Here is a 17,081-nt window from a genome sequence, read left to right as displayed (position 1 = left end):
ATGTTATCTATTAATTATTATTAATTCGTTCCTAAAGTATGATCACTTAAGGTAATCGATGTAGTAGTGTTGCCATTAGGGCTATCAAACGACTCGGTGGCCTCCTGGGTCATCTTTGTGTATAACTCCATGAAACAGCCCCTCTAGAAGTAACAACATGCTTCTAAATAAACAACTACCTGCTGGATATAACTCTCAGCTTTTATTGATTTAATTCACTTTTCCGTCTGCTTGAGGGAGATAGGAGCAGTTTGCCAGAGCCTAACAAAGTAAATTACAAAACAGTACAAATGAGACTGTTTTCACGGTGTTGGACACCTCTAATCAGCTGCATGTGATGATTTGTTTTAGGTATTTACAACTACTTTTCCATGTTTGTGGCGAGCAGTGGACATTGTGTGGGCCTCATTGTGGCTTCTTGGACCCAGGTTTTCCTCATTTCTCTTCTAGTTGTCTCTTTGGATCTTCCTCTCCTTGGTTAAGTGAGCATACAATAATAGCGTGGTACTGTTGCCTATGTTTTCCTTAAAACTCTTCTCAAACATAATTTGTGAGCAAATATTGCTTTGCTTAACAACAAAGCTCAAGTATCGTAAATTGTATTAGAGTTTCCAATTTTTTTTGAGGGGGGGGAAACACTTCAATATTAAGGGGGGTTTTAAGGAATCTATTATAATGTCTGTGATTAAGAGATTTTTTTTGCCCTTGTGTTTGACAAATAAGTATGAATGGGGTTCCTAAAGTACAAAGGACCCTTAATTATATAAATTAAAAATTTCTTGGAAATCTCTTAATTGAGTTGTTAAGATGTTGAAATATAGTATTTTGAGATTTGTATAAGAAAATATAAGGCCTGTGAGCTAACATGACACGGTTAGGAAAAGTTTCCTGCACTTTGACCCATATTATGTGTCATTTACAAAGATTCCTGGCAGATATGATTTGCTGCTCTCCAAGAATCATTACACAGAGCACTGCTCATTTATTGTTACTGTACCCTGTAACTAAAAGCAGCAGGGGATGCTCTTCCACTGGCATGTCAGATGATTTATCAACCATGGGTTTGACACACCTTTGCTACCTCTCCCAAACATGAGCAAACACAGCTTAAAGAGCTCAAACAGCTCCAAAGCTACTCTCCCTCTCATGGTTCAGTGGGTTTGAACCCCCACCCCCTCCAGTCATAACAGTGATCTATTCCTCCAGATACACATCAGGGCCCTACACTGACCAGACACTCCAAGCAGTTTTGCAACTTCTGCTCTCTTTGATGCATATTTGCAGGTATACAAGGCTCCAGTGCAGTTGTTTGACAGAAGTATTTGCAATGCACTTAAGATAATATTCAACCCCATCATGTTTTTCATTGATCTGAGGTGTAGCCTGAGTTTGAATAATCTAAAATAACAAAGAGCAATTTGTATTTTGGGCAACTACTTGAACGAAATACATCAGGGTGTTATCTTTGTCATGAGAATATACATTTTGTGGCACAGTCCTCACTTTAGTATCGCACACCCTGAGGTTATTGTGTCACTGAAGGAGTAACCATACACACAGTGGTCCCACTTCTACCTTCTATCCCATCTCTTCCCCCACCCTCCCCCCTCTCTGTCCCTTCAGGTGGTTGCTCATGGTGCAGTGATCAAGAAGCTCGGCCACCTGAGACCTGTGTTGGATGGAACAGCAGATTAATGTTCCCCCTGAAGAGGCTTCCGTCCCCCGTTGCTGCAACAAATCTTCATACATCCTTTAAATGTAGTGGAATGTCAACCTTTTCTGCTCCCATTGAGTTCAGTATTGTCTGTCTCAGCTCTGGAGCCAGCTGTAAACCAGTGTCAGAGTCAGCACCCTCTGACCACTCTCCTTGAGACGGTCTCGGTAATAGGCATTGGATTATGGAAAAATTTGAGAAATGTTGACAGAAAACAAAAAGATTCATGTATTCTAAAGGAAACTGAACAATAAAAGTTTTAGTCCGCGTTACAATGGCCGTTACAGTGGCTTTGCCGCTTTTGCAAATTTGAATCTTGTTCTTTTACATCCGCCGCATGACACGGTCACAGTTTAGATTTGAGTGTGTGTCGACAGATCACGAGAGAAGATTGGTAGTCTCTTAGTGATATTTGTGTTGCTGAAGTCATTACCTTGAATGCCAACATTTCCTCAGACAGACACAATATGCAATTGCAATCGGGGCTCCCTATATCCTTTAGTTTTCAGATAATGCACCTGCAAAAAAAGTAGAACATGTAAATCACTATGTCTGCATACACAATTTGATTAAAATGTAGTGATAAACCAGAGACATATATAGACGTATGGAATTACCAGGATAAGGAAGTCTGTACTGATCACATGGCTGCATCAGTACAGAATCCTAGCACAGTCCAACAAAGTGACATCATATTCATTGCTAAAATTGACATTAAAAATACCAGGCAGTCACACACCATATTACGACCTATGACACTTATAAACATCACACAGAGTGGATAATGATCCAAATAGAAACTATGCAAGTGCTTCATGCCCAGGATGTACTCGCTCTGTCTCCGCCCACAGTGACGCCACGCAAGTCATGTGATTGTCTCCGGGGGATCAGGTTTCACTGAGTTCTGCGGCAGTTCTCTGATATGCAGACAATGATGTTTTTAGCACTATGATAGAGATAATGTGTTCTATTCAAACCCAAACAAGAGTTGTCCTGACCTATTTTCATTCATCTTACCAGCAAACAGTCACATGCCTATTAGATCTCATCCTGGAAGCAGGCAGTTGTCCTCTCTAATATGTGTAACTGAGACTAGGGAGAGTACTATTAATGTGAAATGTGTTATTTGTAATCCCGTTTAATACAATCCGTAGAGGCAGACTTGATTTACCTGGCAGCTGCTTAGTTTATCTTAGATTTCGGGGGTGTTTAATGACACACAAACTTACGGGAGACGCCGATTTGTAGGCATTTGTTGCTGACTACAACGTATAAGGTATACAATGGTGTTAGCTGACATTATCCAATACATCATCAAACCCTAACCAAAAGGGAAAAGTGCTGAGCTTTTCACTTTGAATCTTCTGGTGTCTCATACTGCACTGATCCAGTTGCAATAAGTGGCAAAAGTTAGTCGCAAAGACAGCTGCCTAGTGTTTGGGTTATTAACAGCTGTGAACTTTAAACCTGGAGTGACTCATGAGATTTGATGACAGACCAGTAGAGGTTCCTTGGATCTTTCTTCTGGACCAGTTATAGTACACACAACATCCTGGAGCCTTTTTGTGTGAGGTCATGGGTAAGGACGGAAATGCTCTTAGCTCTGTTCCTCACTGGCTTCATAAATGTTTTTGCTGATGTTGAAAACATCCAGAACAAGAGCTGATAAAAGCTAGAAAAAAGCTGCACTGATATCAGCTAAGTTTTTAAACATAAACTGGAGTCACTTTTAGTCCAAGTCCCAAATACACTGAACATGTATGAAGGGCCATGTAAAGTAACAATTCAATAAATCCATTTTAAATACGAAAATAGCTCAAACATTGTTGAGCCTATGGAAAAATGTAAATACAAGATCTGAGAGAACGACAGTTTCTGAGAATGATTACACAATAAGACAACTGAAAGAAAAAGCACAGGGAAAAAAACTTCCTGGGTTATCTGGCATACCACCAGGGGGCGCTTCAAGTACCACCAATCATACTGTACATGCAACAGAGTTTGATAAAAGGTGGTTCTACCATGTCCAGTTCAACTTTCAAACACAAAGACATCTCAAACCCACACATAAGGTTGTCCTACCCCCACCTCTCCTCTGTCCCTGCCTCTGTCTCTGCATCTGTCTCTGCCTCTCCCTCTGTCTCAGACGCACAGAAATACACAAATACGGAGCTATGTTAGCTCCGTATTCTTACCCCATCAACCTCTCTATTCAATCAGTATCACCATGTCAGGGTCAACAGGTGATGTTTATCCTAGAACTTGGGGGGAAATTATACTCCACAGGCTTACAAACTAATGGCATCCATTCTCTTTACATACACAAAGCATCTCTCTTTGCCTGCCCCCCAACATACGCAAATGCTCACGCACGCGCACACACACACACACACACACACACACACACACACACACACACACACACCCTTAAATTTCCTGTTGCCTTACCCTATTAGCTCTCCCATGAGGTTTGGCATCAACTATGGCAAGGGTCAGCTTTCACACCAGTGCAATTAAGCAAAACAAAAGTCCCCATATACACACACACACACACACACCCACACTGCCATATCAGTGGGCATTGGATTTATCCAATCAAGTGTTTGATCAAGTCATTGGTAATCAACCAGGGAAATCAGTGTTTTGAATTGAAGAAGTGATTATAGGATAAAGTAATACATCCCTAAAGGCCACAGGCAGGGCAACTGCTGCACTATTTGTGACCAGCAACCAAAATAACAGTGAGGTCACATGGGTGTAAATAGATAATACTGCCCAATGGCAGTTTGGTGAGCCCCTTGCACCACTGCTGCACTTGGACTATTCATGTACAGTATATGTAAACACAGCCATTTGCCAGATGCAGATCAAGTGTAGTCCTGCATTAACCAGCATATTGAATGCAGTTCAAAACACAGTTCACCACAAGAGCAGCGACTGGCTTTAGAAACCATGCATCTATCGTTAGACAATGTGCACATGCAGTATATACCTTTTTCCTTTCATGCACCTATTGCTTCGGAAATTAGGATATGTGTACTATCAGTAATGGCAGGCTGTTTCTTATACGTATAGGCAATAGGAACATTCAGAAACAACTAGTGACACAATTTCTATTTTGAAATGAATGCAGCGTTTGTATGTGTTGTGATCCCGTGTGTGTGTTTGTGTGTGTGTGTGTGTGTGTCTGTGTGTCTGTGTCTGTGTCTGTGTCTGTGTCTGTGTCTGTGTGAGTGTCTGTGTTTCCTGGTTCTCTGGATTGTCCCCGCTTCGCTTTCTGTTCCACATCTCTTATCCCCTGGTTCTGGCCTGTATTTTGCAATGTGTTCCCCATTTTTCTGGTCCTTTTCTGGTAGTTTGTTCCTATCTTACATGAGAGTTTGGTTCAGTTCTCTGTTTTATTTGATCCTGACTCATGTTCCTCTCCATTGTGTGGGTTCAAATTGAAGTCCTTAACGATGTGATACACACATTCATCTGCCTATTTTCGGCAAGGTATGATGACATTGTTGTGCAACGCTGTTTCCCGTCAATGACCGCTTCCCTAAAAGTTAGAAAGAAATTCACAACCACACTGCAGCTGAAACGCAAACGTAGAAATAAATACTGACCTGACAGGAACCAACACCAGTGAGGCAGGAGGAGTGAGTACACTAATTGTATACATTTCTGATTTAGGAAATGCAATATGGAGTGTGTGCTTGTAGCCCCAATACTACATGAATGTTTTCTTGCATTAGTGTGTTAAGAATTTATCATATGATCTTATATGTAAGGTTATTTGAAGTTATATTGAGAAGTGTTTGACTTCTAAATGTGTCGGTGGACGGAGATTGACAACTCACAAAAAGTAAGAACCGGTGAAGGCAATCAGGCAGCCAAATGAGTCTAATTTGATGCAGAAGTTTTGAGATATCAATGGAGCATTCATTCAGCTTTGTAGTTCTATTTTAAAGGCTCCATTGCCAGTTGTAGTAAAGTCATATTGTAAGCCATGGTCAAGCCATTGTCCAAAGATGAAAAACAATGATCTAATATCTTTATTGATGCTTTTGTAGGTTTGTGTATGTTATTTTGAAATAACTATTAGGGAATACAGTTGAACACATATCTATTTAAGACCTATTTGGATATTGAATACCTGCCATTAATGTAAAATGTATTTATTTTTCATTTTACAGCAGTCCTTCCAAAACCAGAGGATAATGATTTTGATTTACTCAGTAGTTCTCTTCCTGTTCTTTAAAGGCAGCAGCTGCAGGGACCCTTGTATACCAGGTTAGATTTGTTGTATCACAAAATGCCATGCATTATGAATGAATACAGCTTACATTGGACAGTATTTAGTCACACCGTGATTATTTTTTATTTATACATTAATCTTGTTGTATTCATTTTCAGGATCAGCCCAACGGCCATATATCATGGTACCGCCCCTGGAGGAAGGAAAAGAAAACACAGTGATTTGTCGAGTTCATTGTCCTAGAAGAGCATTCTCACACATATTTATAGACTGGACATTGACATCGTCTCAGGGGTCCACTGAGGAGCTGCAAAGTCAACATAAAGGATTTGATAGTTTTAAATTATCCTTTACTCCCAGAGCAAGTGACCACAAAAGCAATCTTACTTGTGTGGCAAATTTTGGTTATGGCATGGCAGAGACAACTGTCACTTTAACAGTGAGATGTAAGTATAGTACTGTATTTTCTTGACTTTGTAGGAGCAACAATAAGCTTGCCAGCCATGATTTGGATTTATATGTACACTGACAACCAAACCTTTGTTTAAGGCACTGCACACTTTAGACATGAAACTTTAGAGAGCAATGTCCTGCTACATAACACAAAAGAGTGGTTAACCTAAATGCACAGTTTTGGACCAGACTTGGGGAGGCTCCAGTGGATCCACCTTCATCAGCTGGGTTCTCTGGAGTATCGTAGCCATTGTAATGGGACACTGCCCATGTGTATAAAAGAGTCACAAAGATATAAGTGGCCGCAACCTAACAACAAACCAGATCAGGAGCATGTTCCTTAAAAGTTCCTCACACAGTCCCATGAAGAGGTAAAATCAGCCAAAATAAATGAAAGCTTTCTATCTGTGTTTCTTCCAGCTAGTGCAAAAATCCTAAATAGTTCCGGGTGTGCAGTTGACGGACAGCGGAGGGTCTGTGTGTGCATCACTCAGGGGAATCCTCTCCCTGTGATAACGTGGCATTTGGCAGACTCCACTAACTACTCAGTCACCACCTCTGAGAGCGAGCAAACAGTGAAAAGCACCATCATCATATCTGACATGGAGCACAACCTCATCAAGTGTATCAGCAATAATCAACTGGGCACAGATGAAGGTGATTTTTTTAACAACAACAAACTGGACTGGACTGGAATTTTAAGTGGTAAGTAGTTTCTGATAACTGCGGCACAAAGGTGGTTGGTTCAGTCTGTATTGGTGAGCAGGATGAAGCAATAGGATCAATTTAATTTCTCTAAATCAATATACTACTGTACTCTTGCAAATTATGAAATGAAAATATAACTGAAACTTCACTGTCACGGCATCGGCAGTGCTGTTGCTTGAGAGTTTGTTATGCTGTGTTCAAACGTGATTTCCAGATCAGACAGGTACGCTGGATTTACTGCAGCACCCTGACGCAGAGGATAGTGGGTTGCTGCAGACAGTTGCAAGACATGTTTGATGGAAACTACATGCACATGTCTCAATTCTCAGTACAGCCCACAGTGCATAATGATCTTCTACGCGGAAAACTAGGATTACTGGTATTGCTACTGGGATTTTGGATAATAACAAACAGTTTAAATGTTCTTGTAATGGCCTTCCATAGGGACGTCACAGGGAAGACAGGAGGGTGGCACGATACTTCCTTGGGTAATTGCTGGCTTGTCTTTGAGTCTGAACTTGGCCCTCCTTATCAAACTGGTCATCTGGAAACAGTAAGAATGTCCTTGAATGCCTTCTTTAAATATACATCCAAAATAAAGATACTAGTAGATCAAACATGTATTTATTTTAAAACTGGGATTAAATCAAATCCTCGATAAACACTTAACATTTGTTGTCTTCTATAAATTTGCAGACGTAAACGCAAACCAAAGAAGCCTTGTAGAGAGGAGGACACTTATGCTACCTTGAACCGCGCAGAACTTGACGGAGGCTATGATGTAATTTCCCCACGGCAGAGATGAATGATGCATGTCATGCGTGATTTCTTTTTAAGCAGCATTGAAGCAACAAATGGAATCAGTTGTTTTTCCTGTCAGTCTGGAAAAACGAAAAATGTATTGAGAGCAGCTAATAGTGGTTGAAAGCTGCCTGCTGCCATCTGCAGCAGTAACAACCATTTCCTATTTCCTTAACGTTGAAATACAAGATATTGCTTCATGCTCCCAGTCCATCAAAAGTCCAAATCTTATCTATCTGAAACAGTTGACCACATTAGGTTGGCTGCAACATTGGTCACTTATATTTACACTTTTTGTCTATAGACTTGTTCAGCCTTGGTGAAGGTATGCTCTCTAATGATCACTCTTGTAATTTACTAGTCAACTACTAACAGTACTAGTAACATTTTTTTTTCATTTCTGAGAGTACTGTCTCAGTGCATAGTGAGTATGTTTCATATTGTCTTAGCAATGGCAACAGAATTGCCAATGAATGTATGATGGGTGAGATAAATGCATGCTAATGTAAGATGTGGCCACTGAGCTTTCATTGAAGATACTTTATGTCATGTTAGATTAAAGTAACACAGAGCTTTCTTTATCCTTACCCTGACTCATCTAATGTATCTATTGGAAATGCAAATGTGGTTTATATTAGAGGCATCAAATGCCAAATTGTGGTTTACATTAGATGTTCCAACCTTCTAACGTAAACCACATAAAGGCCCGCCTGTATGTTAATTTGGCACTGAGCAGATTTGGACAGACATTCAATTCACCAGGTGGTATTTACAATAAACTTCAAACATGATTCTTGTGGTTCTGTTTGAAAACATTTATGATGGAAGAATACTTCATCATCTGCACATTTCTTAACCCTACATCAGTTTGACAGATATTTACCTGGAATTTGCCTTTTCCCCAAAGAATCTTCTTAATTTTATATATTAGCTGAATATTAAGACTAATACATTCTCACACAGCACTAATGAATTGGCATCTTTCAAAATAAGAAGAAGGATCACACATGATTAGGTGTGTGTGTATGTACGGATAGATTCAAACAGATGGAACACAGTATCTGGACTTGGATATTTACCACCACACCATATATGATTCAGCAATATGAAATGTAATACAAGAACATCTACTAGAATACATCCCAATATCTCAAAATGAAGATGAAAATATGGAGGAATCAAATGTGAATTTAATGACTTTTAAAGAGCCAATAAAAGACAAAAGCCTAAATGGCAAATACTTATAAACACTTCCACTCCCACACTCGTCAAACGAGGGTTTCGTTGTGCCAGGGTGTCGCATGATGAAGACCTGGTTCCTTCTGAGGGGCCCAGAGACCTCGCAGCCACAGATAACCTGCCATTACAGATAGTGGCATGTCTAAAATTAGTGTTGTCAGAATTGCTCCATGATAAGACATTTGAAGATTTCACACTGCACATCGGTAGTCACTTTGTTCAAATCCCACACCTGTCAATATAGTGCAATACATCTATCTATCTATCTATCTATCTATCTATCTATCTATCTATCTATCTATCTATCTATCTATCTATCTATCTATCTATCTATCTATCTATCTATCCATCCATCTATCTAATCTGCTACTACTGCTACAGGCAAATTTAGGGAAAGAAAGCCCTGTGTGAATGAGGTCATACTGTATATCATCATGGGTATCCTCTGGGTGCTTAATGGCCCAGAAACAGAACAAGTTGATGCTGTTACCAAACATAGCATAATTGAAACCCCCAAAAATTAAATGTCATCACAATGGTTTGATATTGTATAATTTATTTACAAATGAACTCCAAAATTGTGTGTAAGTGTGCATTAGTGAGCGTTAGTGTGCATAGGTGTGCTTTTGAGTGTGCGTAGATTCTGTTCTTACTTAACAACACATCCCAAATTAGAAAATATTGGTGAATGTCCGAATCGTCTTGAAAGTGGGTTTTAAGAAGGACTTTCCTCTGAAGAGCGGTTGGTGAATGAGGTGTGTTCCTGCCTTTGACCTTGACAGAAGGTTGTAGACGTGGAGCTGGTGACATGGGTCATATGCAGAGGACAAGTGCGCCCACGGAGATCAAAAGTAAACATGAACAGTTAATCAGCTGTCCGTTTTTTGCCATATCTTGAGACTTCAGACAACCAGTCTCCATGACCTATTTAATCAAGTTATCAGTGTGTACAAGCACGTGTGTGTGTGTGTTCCTGTGTGCACGACTCTGCGTATTTATCAATGTATGTGTATGTCTGCAAGTTATATGTTACATCTGTATGTGACACAGATGTTATACAGATGTACATACTGTATATGATTGTCATGGCGCAACAAATTAAAAATCTTTCACCTTTACTATTATTTCAAGCTACCATCTCGTGAAAACAACTTCAAAACATTGCATATGCACAAATCTTATCTTCCTTAAATACCATTACAATAAAGACCTCAAGACTCCACGCACGTGTTTGTGATTTTGGTAACAGATACCATTTGGCACCAACCATATAGATTAACATTGATATAGCATCCAGAACCCAGACCCAGATACCAATAATTTCATAATAGGTCCAGGGAATTTCAAGTTCCCAAAAGAAAACATTTTACAGACAACCTGTGGTGGAACACATGGTTATGAATCAGGATAATGACTTTAGAGACTACAGATCACCGCCTCTAAAACTCCGACCAAAAGAACTGCTAGGCCATTTTCACATTCTAAATACTGGAAATCCTGTGGCACGAGTCCATACAGCAGCTCCGAGGAGGAAGCTGGTGTTTGTGGGATTAGCCTGAGTCCAGGTGGTCTTCATTTTCCCCCCAACCCCCATGAGCTCAGCACTTGGTCATCACCACTTTCACCCATTTCTGATCTTCCCTCCATCTGCTCTGCGCCCCTTTCCCTTTATGCATTGCAGCTTTATCAACCGCAGGAGCTTCAGATCATTGAATCTGATATCATTTTGATGCAGTCCATGGTGGGCCACATCTCTCATTGTGTGGTCTCGTGTTGAACAGCTGGAATATCACCACAGCAAACCATACAATCTGACATGCTTGTACGGTTTCAGGTTAATGCATTAAGGTGACCAGTGTGAGAGAATGAGAGAAAAACGTTATAAACTAAAAAACACAAGAGAATAATATGAATTAAAGGCTAAAGACTTAAGGCTAAATCAAGGCGGAGTTAAGAATTGATTCAATAAGGATAACAATGGTGAGAATTATGAATTTAAAAACTGACAGACCCATATATTTCCTCTCAATGTGGCCTTGTGTGATTTCACATCTTTACCAGTCCCACAAATGAGTGTTTTTGGTATTGTCCCTTTGCTAGTTAGTTTAAAGTTATGTAAACAGGACCAAATGGCAGGGGAGCTGCTGAAGATCTAAGAGAAACTCTGATCAAAGGCAGCTTTACATGGAGCCGTTGTCAGTGCTGTGCATTTGTCTGTTGCCGTGTGTATGTGTGTGTGTGTGAGTGTCACATTGGAATGACATGCACAGATCTGTCTGGTGTGGTTCTAGAGGCCCTGTTGCATTTCCACAGTCTCTATTTGCACAACACAAGCCACAGAAAGTGTGCTCACCTGCATCCAGCCTCCTCACACATCACACGGACACAGTGGACTGAGACCACCAAAGTGTTGAAAAATGTTTTTGAAGAAAACACTGCAACATGATATACAAATTCTCAGGTAAAGGCTTTGTGAGTTGAAGACGCCATTATCCTTGACACCTCTGAGCAAACAGAAAGAGCAGAGTAAAGGGAAGAAAAAGGAGGAAGAAAGACCTGGGGTAGAATAGGGTGGGGTGAGTTTAAGACAGCTTCCCTGCTCAACAAGAGCTGCCTCCGAAAATCCCTTTCACAAAGAGAAGCGGGGCAAGTAAATGTCTTTCCAGGAAATCCAAACTCTGGAGTGTTTTTGCTGATTATTGTTCGAGGTGACATTGCATGAGAGGTCTTTTGGCTGGGCTACTTCCACACAGCCCAATCCCGAGGTAAAGGGACCACCCATTAGCTCTCTCTGAAGAAATGCCCATTCAGTCATGGTGCCTATTCACAGACATGCCTGTCTCTCTGAGCTGCTCCTGGCCAGGAAATGTGGCTAGGGCACAACATTTCAACATTTTCACAAATAACTGAGTGCAAAGGCATACAATACTTACAATAGGCAGTGGTAATTATTCTCTGATAAGCTAATAAAATACATACACATACATCATTCCACTCACTTTTGTTCGTTCCTGTTTCTGTCCTCTGCCCATCCTTCTCACTTTATTATTATTATGATTATTGTTGTTGTTGTTGTTGTTGTTGTTGTTGTTGCTACATTCTTGATATTAACTTTGTTAATCTATTTTTTCAGGCAATAATCCGAGTTATGGCAGTAATCACTCACACATTTTAAAGACAAAAACTGTCCATATACTGGGGTCCTTTAGGTCGTCATTTCCAGTACCCCCCCTTTTACAACTCTCTAAGGGGAGTGGCAGGGCTCCTGAGCTTCAAGTAGACATGTTGGGTATGAACTCTAGTTACGGTGGGCTGCCTATCAGGCTACAGCGAGTCAGAGCCAAGGGGGTCTGCTGCTGAGGGAGAGCAGGGCTTTGACTCACCACTCAGCTTTGCAGAACAATCAACAGCTAAAACTCCAGGGAGCCCAGCTTTGTGAGAGGAGAGGTTAGCGGTAGGGTGAGCGTATGTTGTGCATGGCAGTGACAGTGACGTTGACAATGATGGGGGGACAATGTGGCAGCAAGCAGCTGTGTGGGAGGTGACAATGGGGTGACACCAAGGGTTGAGTTTCACAGAGCTGTCCCAACAGACTTCTTGGACCACTCAGTACACATTGAGTGACTGAGGCTTCATGTGTGTGTGTGTGTGTGTGTGTGTGTGTGTGTGTGTGTGTGGACCTTTTAAGCATGGGCTCTTGGACATTTGTTGGTTCCAGGCTGTGTTTTGTGTACAGTGTAGGACGGAAGACAACAACAATACATGTGTATCCATCATGCTTGATTACTGCTTAGAGAAGAGAATATGAAGAATTAATAAACAGATAACCATAACATTTTTAACATTTTCAAAAATGATTCTGCATTTTTTATGTTATTTGTGTGTTTTCAGTTTAATTTAAAACAATCTATTTTAAACCAAAGTCATGTTGTTTGATGGGAATATATAATCAAAAATGATTTTTACTTTGTAAAACTGATATTTCTGTTTTTGCAAATAAGATTGTATTTAACTTCTGTTTGACTGGAGGCTTCAACGACAGACTCAACAGAGCACTGCAACACACCAAGCATATGGGCTTGGCCCTACCTGAATCCACCCTCACATGCCTGCTTCACATTAGATTTCCCAGCCTCTGACATGTGGCTCACATTATGGACTGCTGTGTTGCGAGATTGGAAATTAATTCAGAGAGTTTGCATTCGAAGGACTGAATTACTTGGAAAATCCTTAGTTGCAGCAACCTCCCCAAAATATGGCAAATAGATCCTTCCATTGTTTTACTGCATTTTTAAATGGTGTCTATGAAAATGTTATGTCCTTTGATAGATTAGAGGCCTGTGAGATTTCCTTCCCTTCAATACCCTGAGAGGAATCAATACTAGACAAGCAAGAGGTCCTAAGATATCAGACTGTAGGATATCAAGTTCGACGCATGGGTGGGAAGCCATCTGCCTTGGCCGGTTGGGGTTAGACAGAGAGATAGAGAAAAGAGAGCAAGAGACACACACAGAGAGGCACAGCAACAACAACGATAGTACACGTGTAAATACGTATGACTAATGATATTAACAGAGTCTTCATATCTACAGGACAGACTTCCACAACAACCTGTGAGATGAGAGAGGACAGAAAACTCCAGAGAAAAAGTTAGTGAAATAAAGTGATAATGCAATGACATAACATATGACATATGCAGACAGAGAGGGGGGGAGGAGGAGAGAGGAGAGAGGAGCTCAATGCGTCATGGGAAGTCCCCTAGCAGTCTTGGCCTATAGTTGCACAACTAGGGGCTGGTTTCATTTCATGCGTTGGTTCTGCTACACCTTCATTTCCTTATTGCATTCATTCAGTTGCTAGTCTATTTACTTCATAATAAACATTCCGTCTTCATTTATTGGTAATGGCCTTGGTAAATGTCTGTGTATATTTCTTAATTTCCTATTGGGAGGTTGTTCCTCAACAATGATTGCAAATACAGAAACTGTTGAAACTGTTGGGTGAAAACTAATCCTGAACAATCAGCTGGAAGGGACACATTCCACCACAGACATCTCAATATGTACACATAAATGCAGACACATGCACACTGAGTACAATAGTTTTTATTGTGACCTCACTGAACCGCAGGATCAGCAAGGACATGTGAGTTTAGGTTCCGTGTGGCTTTTTGCCAACACTGTATGCCAACACAGCAGAAATGACTTTTTGTAAATTAGCCAGTCTCATCCCAGAAGAGACAGTTTACCTTGCTTCTCCCGGTGCTGGATGGGGCCCAGACAAGGAGCTCTTAGAATGCTGATAACTCCCCCTACCATTCACCGGCACTCTGGTTCATATTTTTGTGGAGGTCCATTGACTTTCTCCTTTTCAGTCTCCCTTTAATCCCTGGGTCTGTGTCCTCGGTGGCTCTCTACAGAGGGGCTATTATGTAGGGCCTTATTACTGCGCCCCTCACGGCTTATCTCCTTCCTGGTGACAGTCTTTTCAAGCCTCTCCCTAATGACCTGGGGAAGCTCACATGCTCAACTTCCCAGGGCTGCAGGGCCCCGCTGATGTCAGAGGGGATGGCCACCACGTAGGGGATCCTGGTGCTGCCAAAGAAAAGTGAGAGGCACGGAAAGGTCCTGCCACAGCCCCTGATGCACATATACTGTATGCTTTCCTCATGTTCTCTCCTTCCCCTTATGCAGGTGATGAGGCCAAACCCAGCATGAGTCCTTTGAGGTGGTCTTAGTTAATTTCAATCAAAAGGAAAAAAAAGTGTTGTGTACCCAAGCCTCTCAAAGGTGGCAGTCAGGTCAAGTTGCTCTTGATGGGACCTTCGTTCGTGATGCGTTTTGTTTAGACAGAAAGATATCAGGGCCAGGTGGATCAGGAAAAACACATTGCAGAGGATCTTGCTTAACGTCCAAATAATAAAGTGGAGGAAAAAGTAAAAAAATTACAAATATTCAGGAGTCCTCTGCTGGCTGGCAGTGTGATTTATTCCATATTCCTGGAATATTCCCTTTTAATTAAAAGTCTGCTGTAGCCAGCATTTTAAGAGGAGTAAAGCAATTGGTTTGCATTTATATGACTTAATGCGTTTCATTCTAGTTGAGCGAAATTCTTTGTCCCATTAATTAAAAAGAGTGGATCCCCAGATTGGACCTCATTGCTGTTCCATCCACTGAACATACTAGATTACCTCTAACAACTCCCTCTGTAATGTCCAAAACACTGCAAACACTACTCTGCATTAACACCATGCTGAAAAGAAGCTATTGAGACACAGAAATTGATCCAGCTACTTGGAGACTAGTTTGCTCATTCAGATGCCTTAAAAAGTTAAGATCCATGCCGCCATCTCCCTTCCTGGGAAAGGTCCTACTTCCTCACATGGCATGCAGCTCTGTGTTAGGGTGAGGGGGGAAACAACACTACTCTGTATTGGTGTCTGTAAATCATAAACTACTTACGACCTTAGGAAAACATGTTGAATTGGTCCAATTAAGAATGTAATGGCTTTAGTGAGGCTATTTGCAGTGCAAAATGGAGACGCGGAGGACAAGCCCTGGAGGATATAATGTTGGTGTTTGCTTGAAAATGCCTCCTCCTCCTCCTCCACCTCTTCCTGCTCCTCCACCTCACACTCCTTATCTCCCCATCTGGTTCATCTTGACAACAGTGTTCTGCTCTGTAATTGTAATTAAAAACATCAGTCTGTTGATCGTTTCGTTATCAGTTCATTATTCATGATGTGGAAACGTGTACATAAGATATTGATTCATTTTGGAGCAACTGTAAAAAAACAGCTCAGGTGAATTAGAATAAATTTGGTTAAACAAAAAAAAAGAAAAGTCAAATTCAAGTAAAATTTTGAAGTGTCTTTGTGATTATTCAGTCCAAATCCATCAGCATTTACCCCACATCAAAACTGTTTCACCCTCTGAAAGGCTCCCATCAGCAGAACTTGCGGAATTTGCAAAGCGTTTTGGAGTGGACCCAATGGTGCCCTTTAACCCTTTGCTTTGAGTCTTCCTCTGTGCTTTTAGCTATGCCTAAAACCACATTTAATTACCCCAAAACACCCACTCTCCTCCTCCTCCATCAACAAGGTTACTGAAGGGACAGAAGAATGCACAAGCACAAAGGTGAAGAAACTCCGCAAATGCACCAGGATGAATAAAACAGTGAACCACTGGCGGAAACCTAATCAACAGCAGCTCAAACCATGCAGCCAAACCTTTAACAAAGCTGGTGAAAAGAGAGGGATTACGCTCAGAGTGCTAAACCAGCCATCAAATGTGATGGCAATTTGTTTGCTTGTGGGAATCATTGCAGCTTTGCACAGGCTAAGTACCCTTCTTTAGACTGAGTAAGTGTCGCATTTGTAAGTGTTGTAATTTAAGACATATGCATGACTGGTTGCATTTATGGGACAAGCAGGCCAGTAAAAAAGTCTTTGTTTTGCCAAATGAGGACTGCAGAACCTGAATGTGTTTCACACTCAATCAATTTTCAATATAAATTCAATGTGGAAAACATGCAAAGTGGCATTTTACTCTTAGTGGCACTCTTACTCTACTATTAATTTATATTACTGAAAACCAATACAGCTCACAACTGTGGCATTCTTGCCCTGTCATCCTCTTTACCTGTTGCTCTCTCACATCTCAGTAGACTAAAATCCTCTACAATCATGACACATGAAAGACTTATATTAACTTCTTAAAATAATTACATCATATAAGGAGGTGATTATGTGGTTTTGAAAGAGAAATCCAACTCCAGGGGCCGACTCAACAATCTGCACCTTTGAGAGGGCAGAGGGACTCAAGAAACCCTCAAATACATTCCTGATAGAAACTTTGTTTACCTATTTATTCAGCCAATATTCACAGAATTATGACAGTGATAATGCACACATTTTATATATCA

General features: G+C 40.8%; 1 protein-coding gene across 1 annotated transcript; it reads left to right on the top strand.

Moving 5' to 3' along the window:
• Positions 1-5,281: 5,281 nt before the first annotated feature.
• LOC142991734 (uncharacterized) lies at positions 5,282-10,311 on the top strand. The gene is made up of 6 exons (XM_076141822.1): positions 5,282-5,358; positions 5,896-5,992; positions 6,116-6,403; positions 6,831-7,115; positions 7,563-7,671; positions 7,815-10,311. Exons 2-6 carry the CDS (start codon positions 5,920-5,922, stop codon positions 7,921-7,923), a joined length of 864 nt encoding a protein of 287 aa, XP_075997937.1. The 5' UTR covers positions 5,282-5,358; positions 5,896-5,919; the 3' UTR covers positions 7,924-10,311.
• Positions 10,312-17,081: the final 6,770 nt, after the last annotated feature.

Source organism: Genypterus blacodes, unplaced genomic scaffold (assembly GCF_046128005.1).
Source record: "Genypterus blacodes isolate CSIRO-AG114 ecotype Tasmania unplaced genomic scaffold, CSIRO-AGI_Gbla_v1 ptg000021l_1, whole genome shotgun sequence".
NCBI lineage: Eukaryota > Metazoa > Chordata > Actinopteri > Ophidiiformes > Ophidiidae > Genypterus > Genypterus blacodes.
Note: the sequence above shows the minus strand (reverse complement) of the source record. Positions and strands in the feature narration are given on the sequence as shown.

Coding starts and splice junctions, on each gene's coding strand:
- LOC142991734 (XM_076141822.1), top strand. CDS start 5,920: ATGATTTTGATTTACTCAGTAGTTCTCTTCCTGTTCTTTAAAGGCAGC. Junction 7,116..7,562: donor CTGGACTGGAATTTTAAGTG/GTAAGTAGTTTC, acceptor GGCCTTCCATAG/GGACGTCACAGGGAAGACAG. Junction 7,672..7,814: donor AAACTGGTCATCTGGAAACA/GTAAGAATGTCC, acceptor ATAAATTTGCAG/ACGTAAACGCAAACCAAAGA.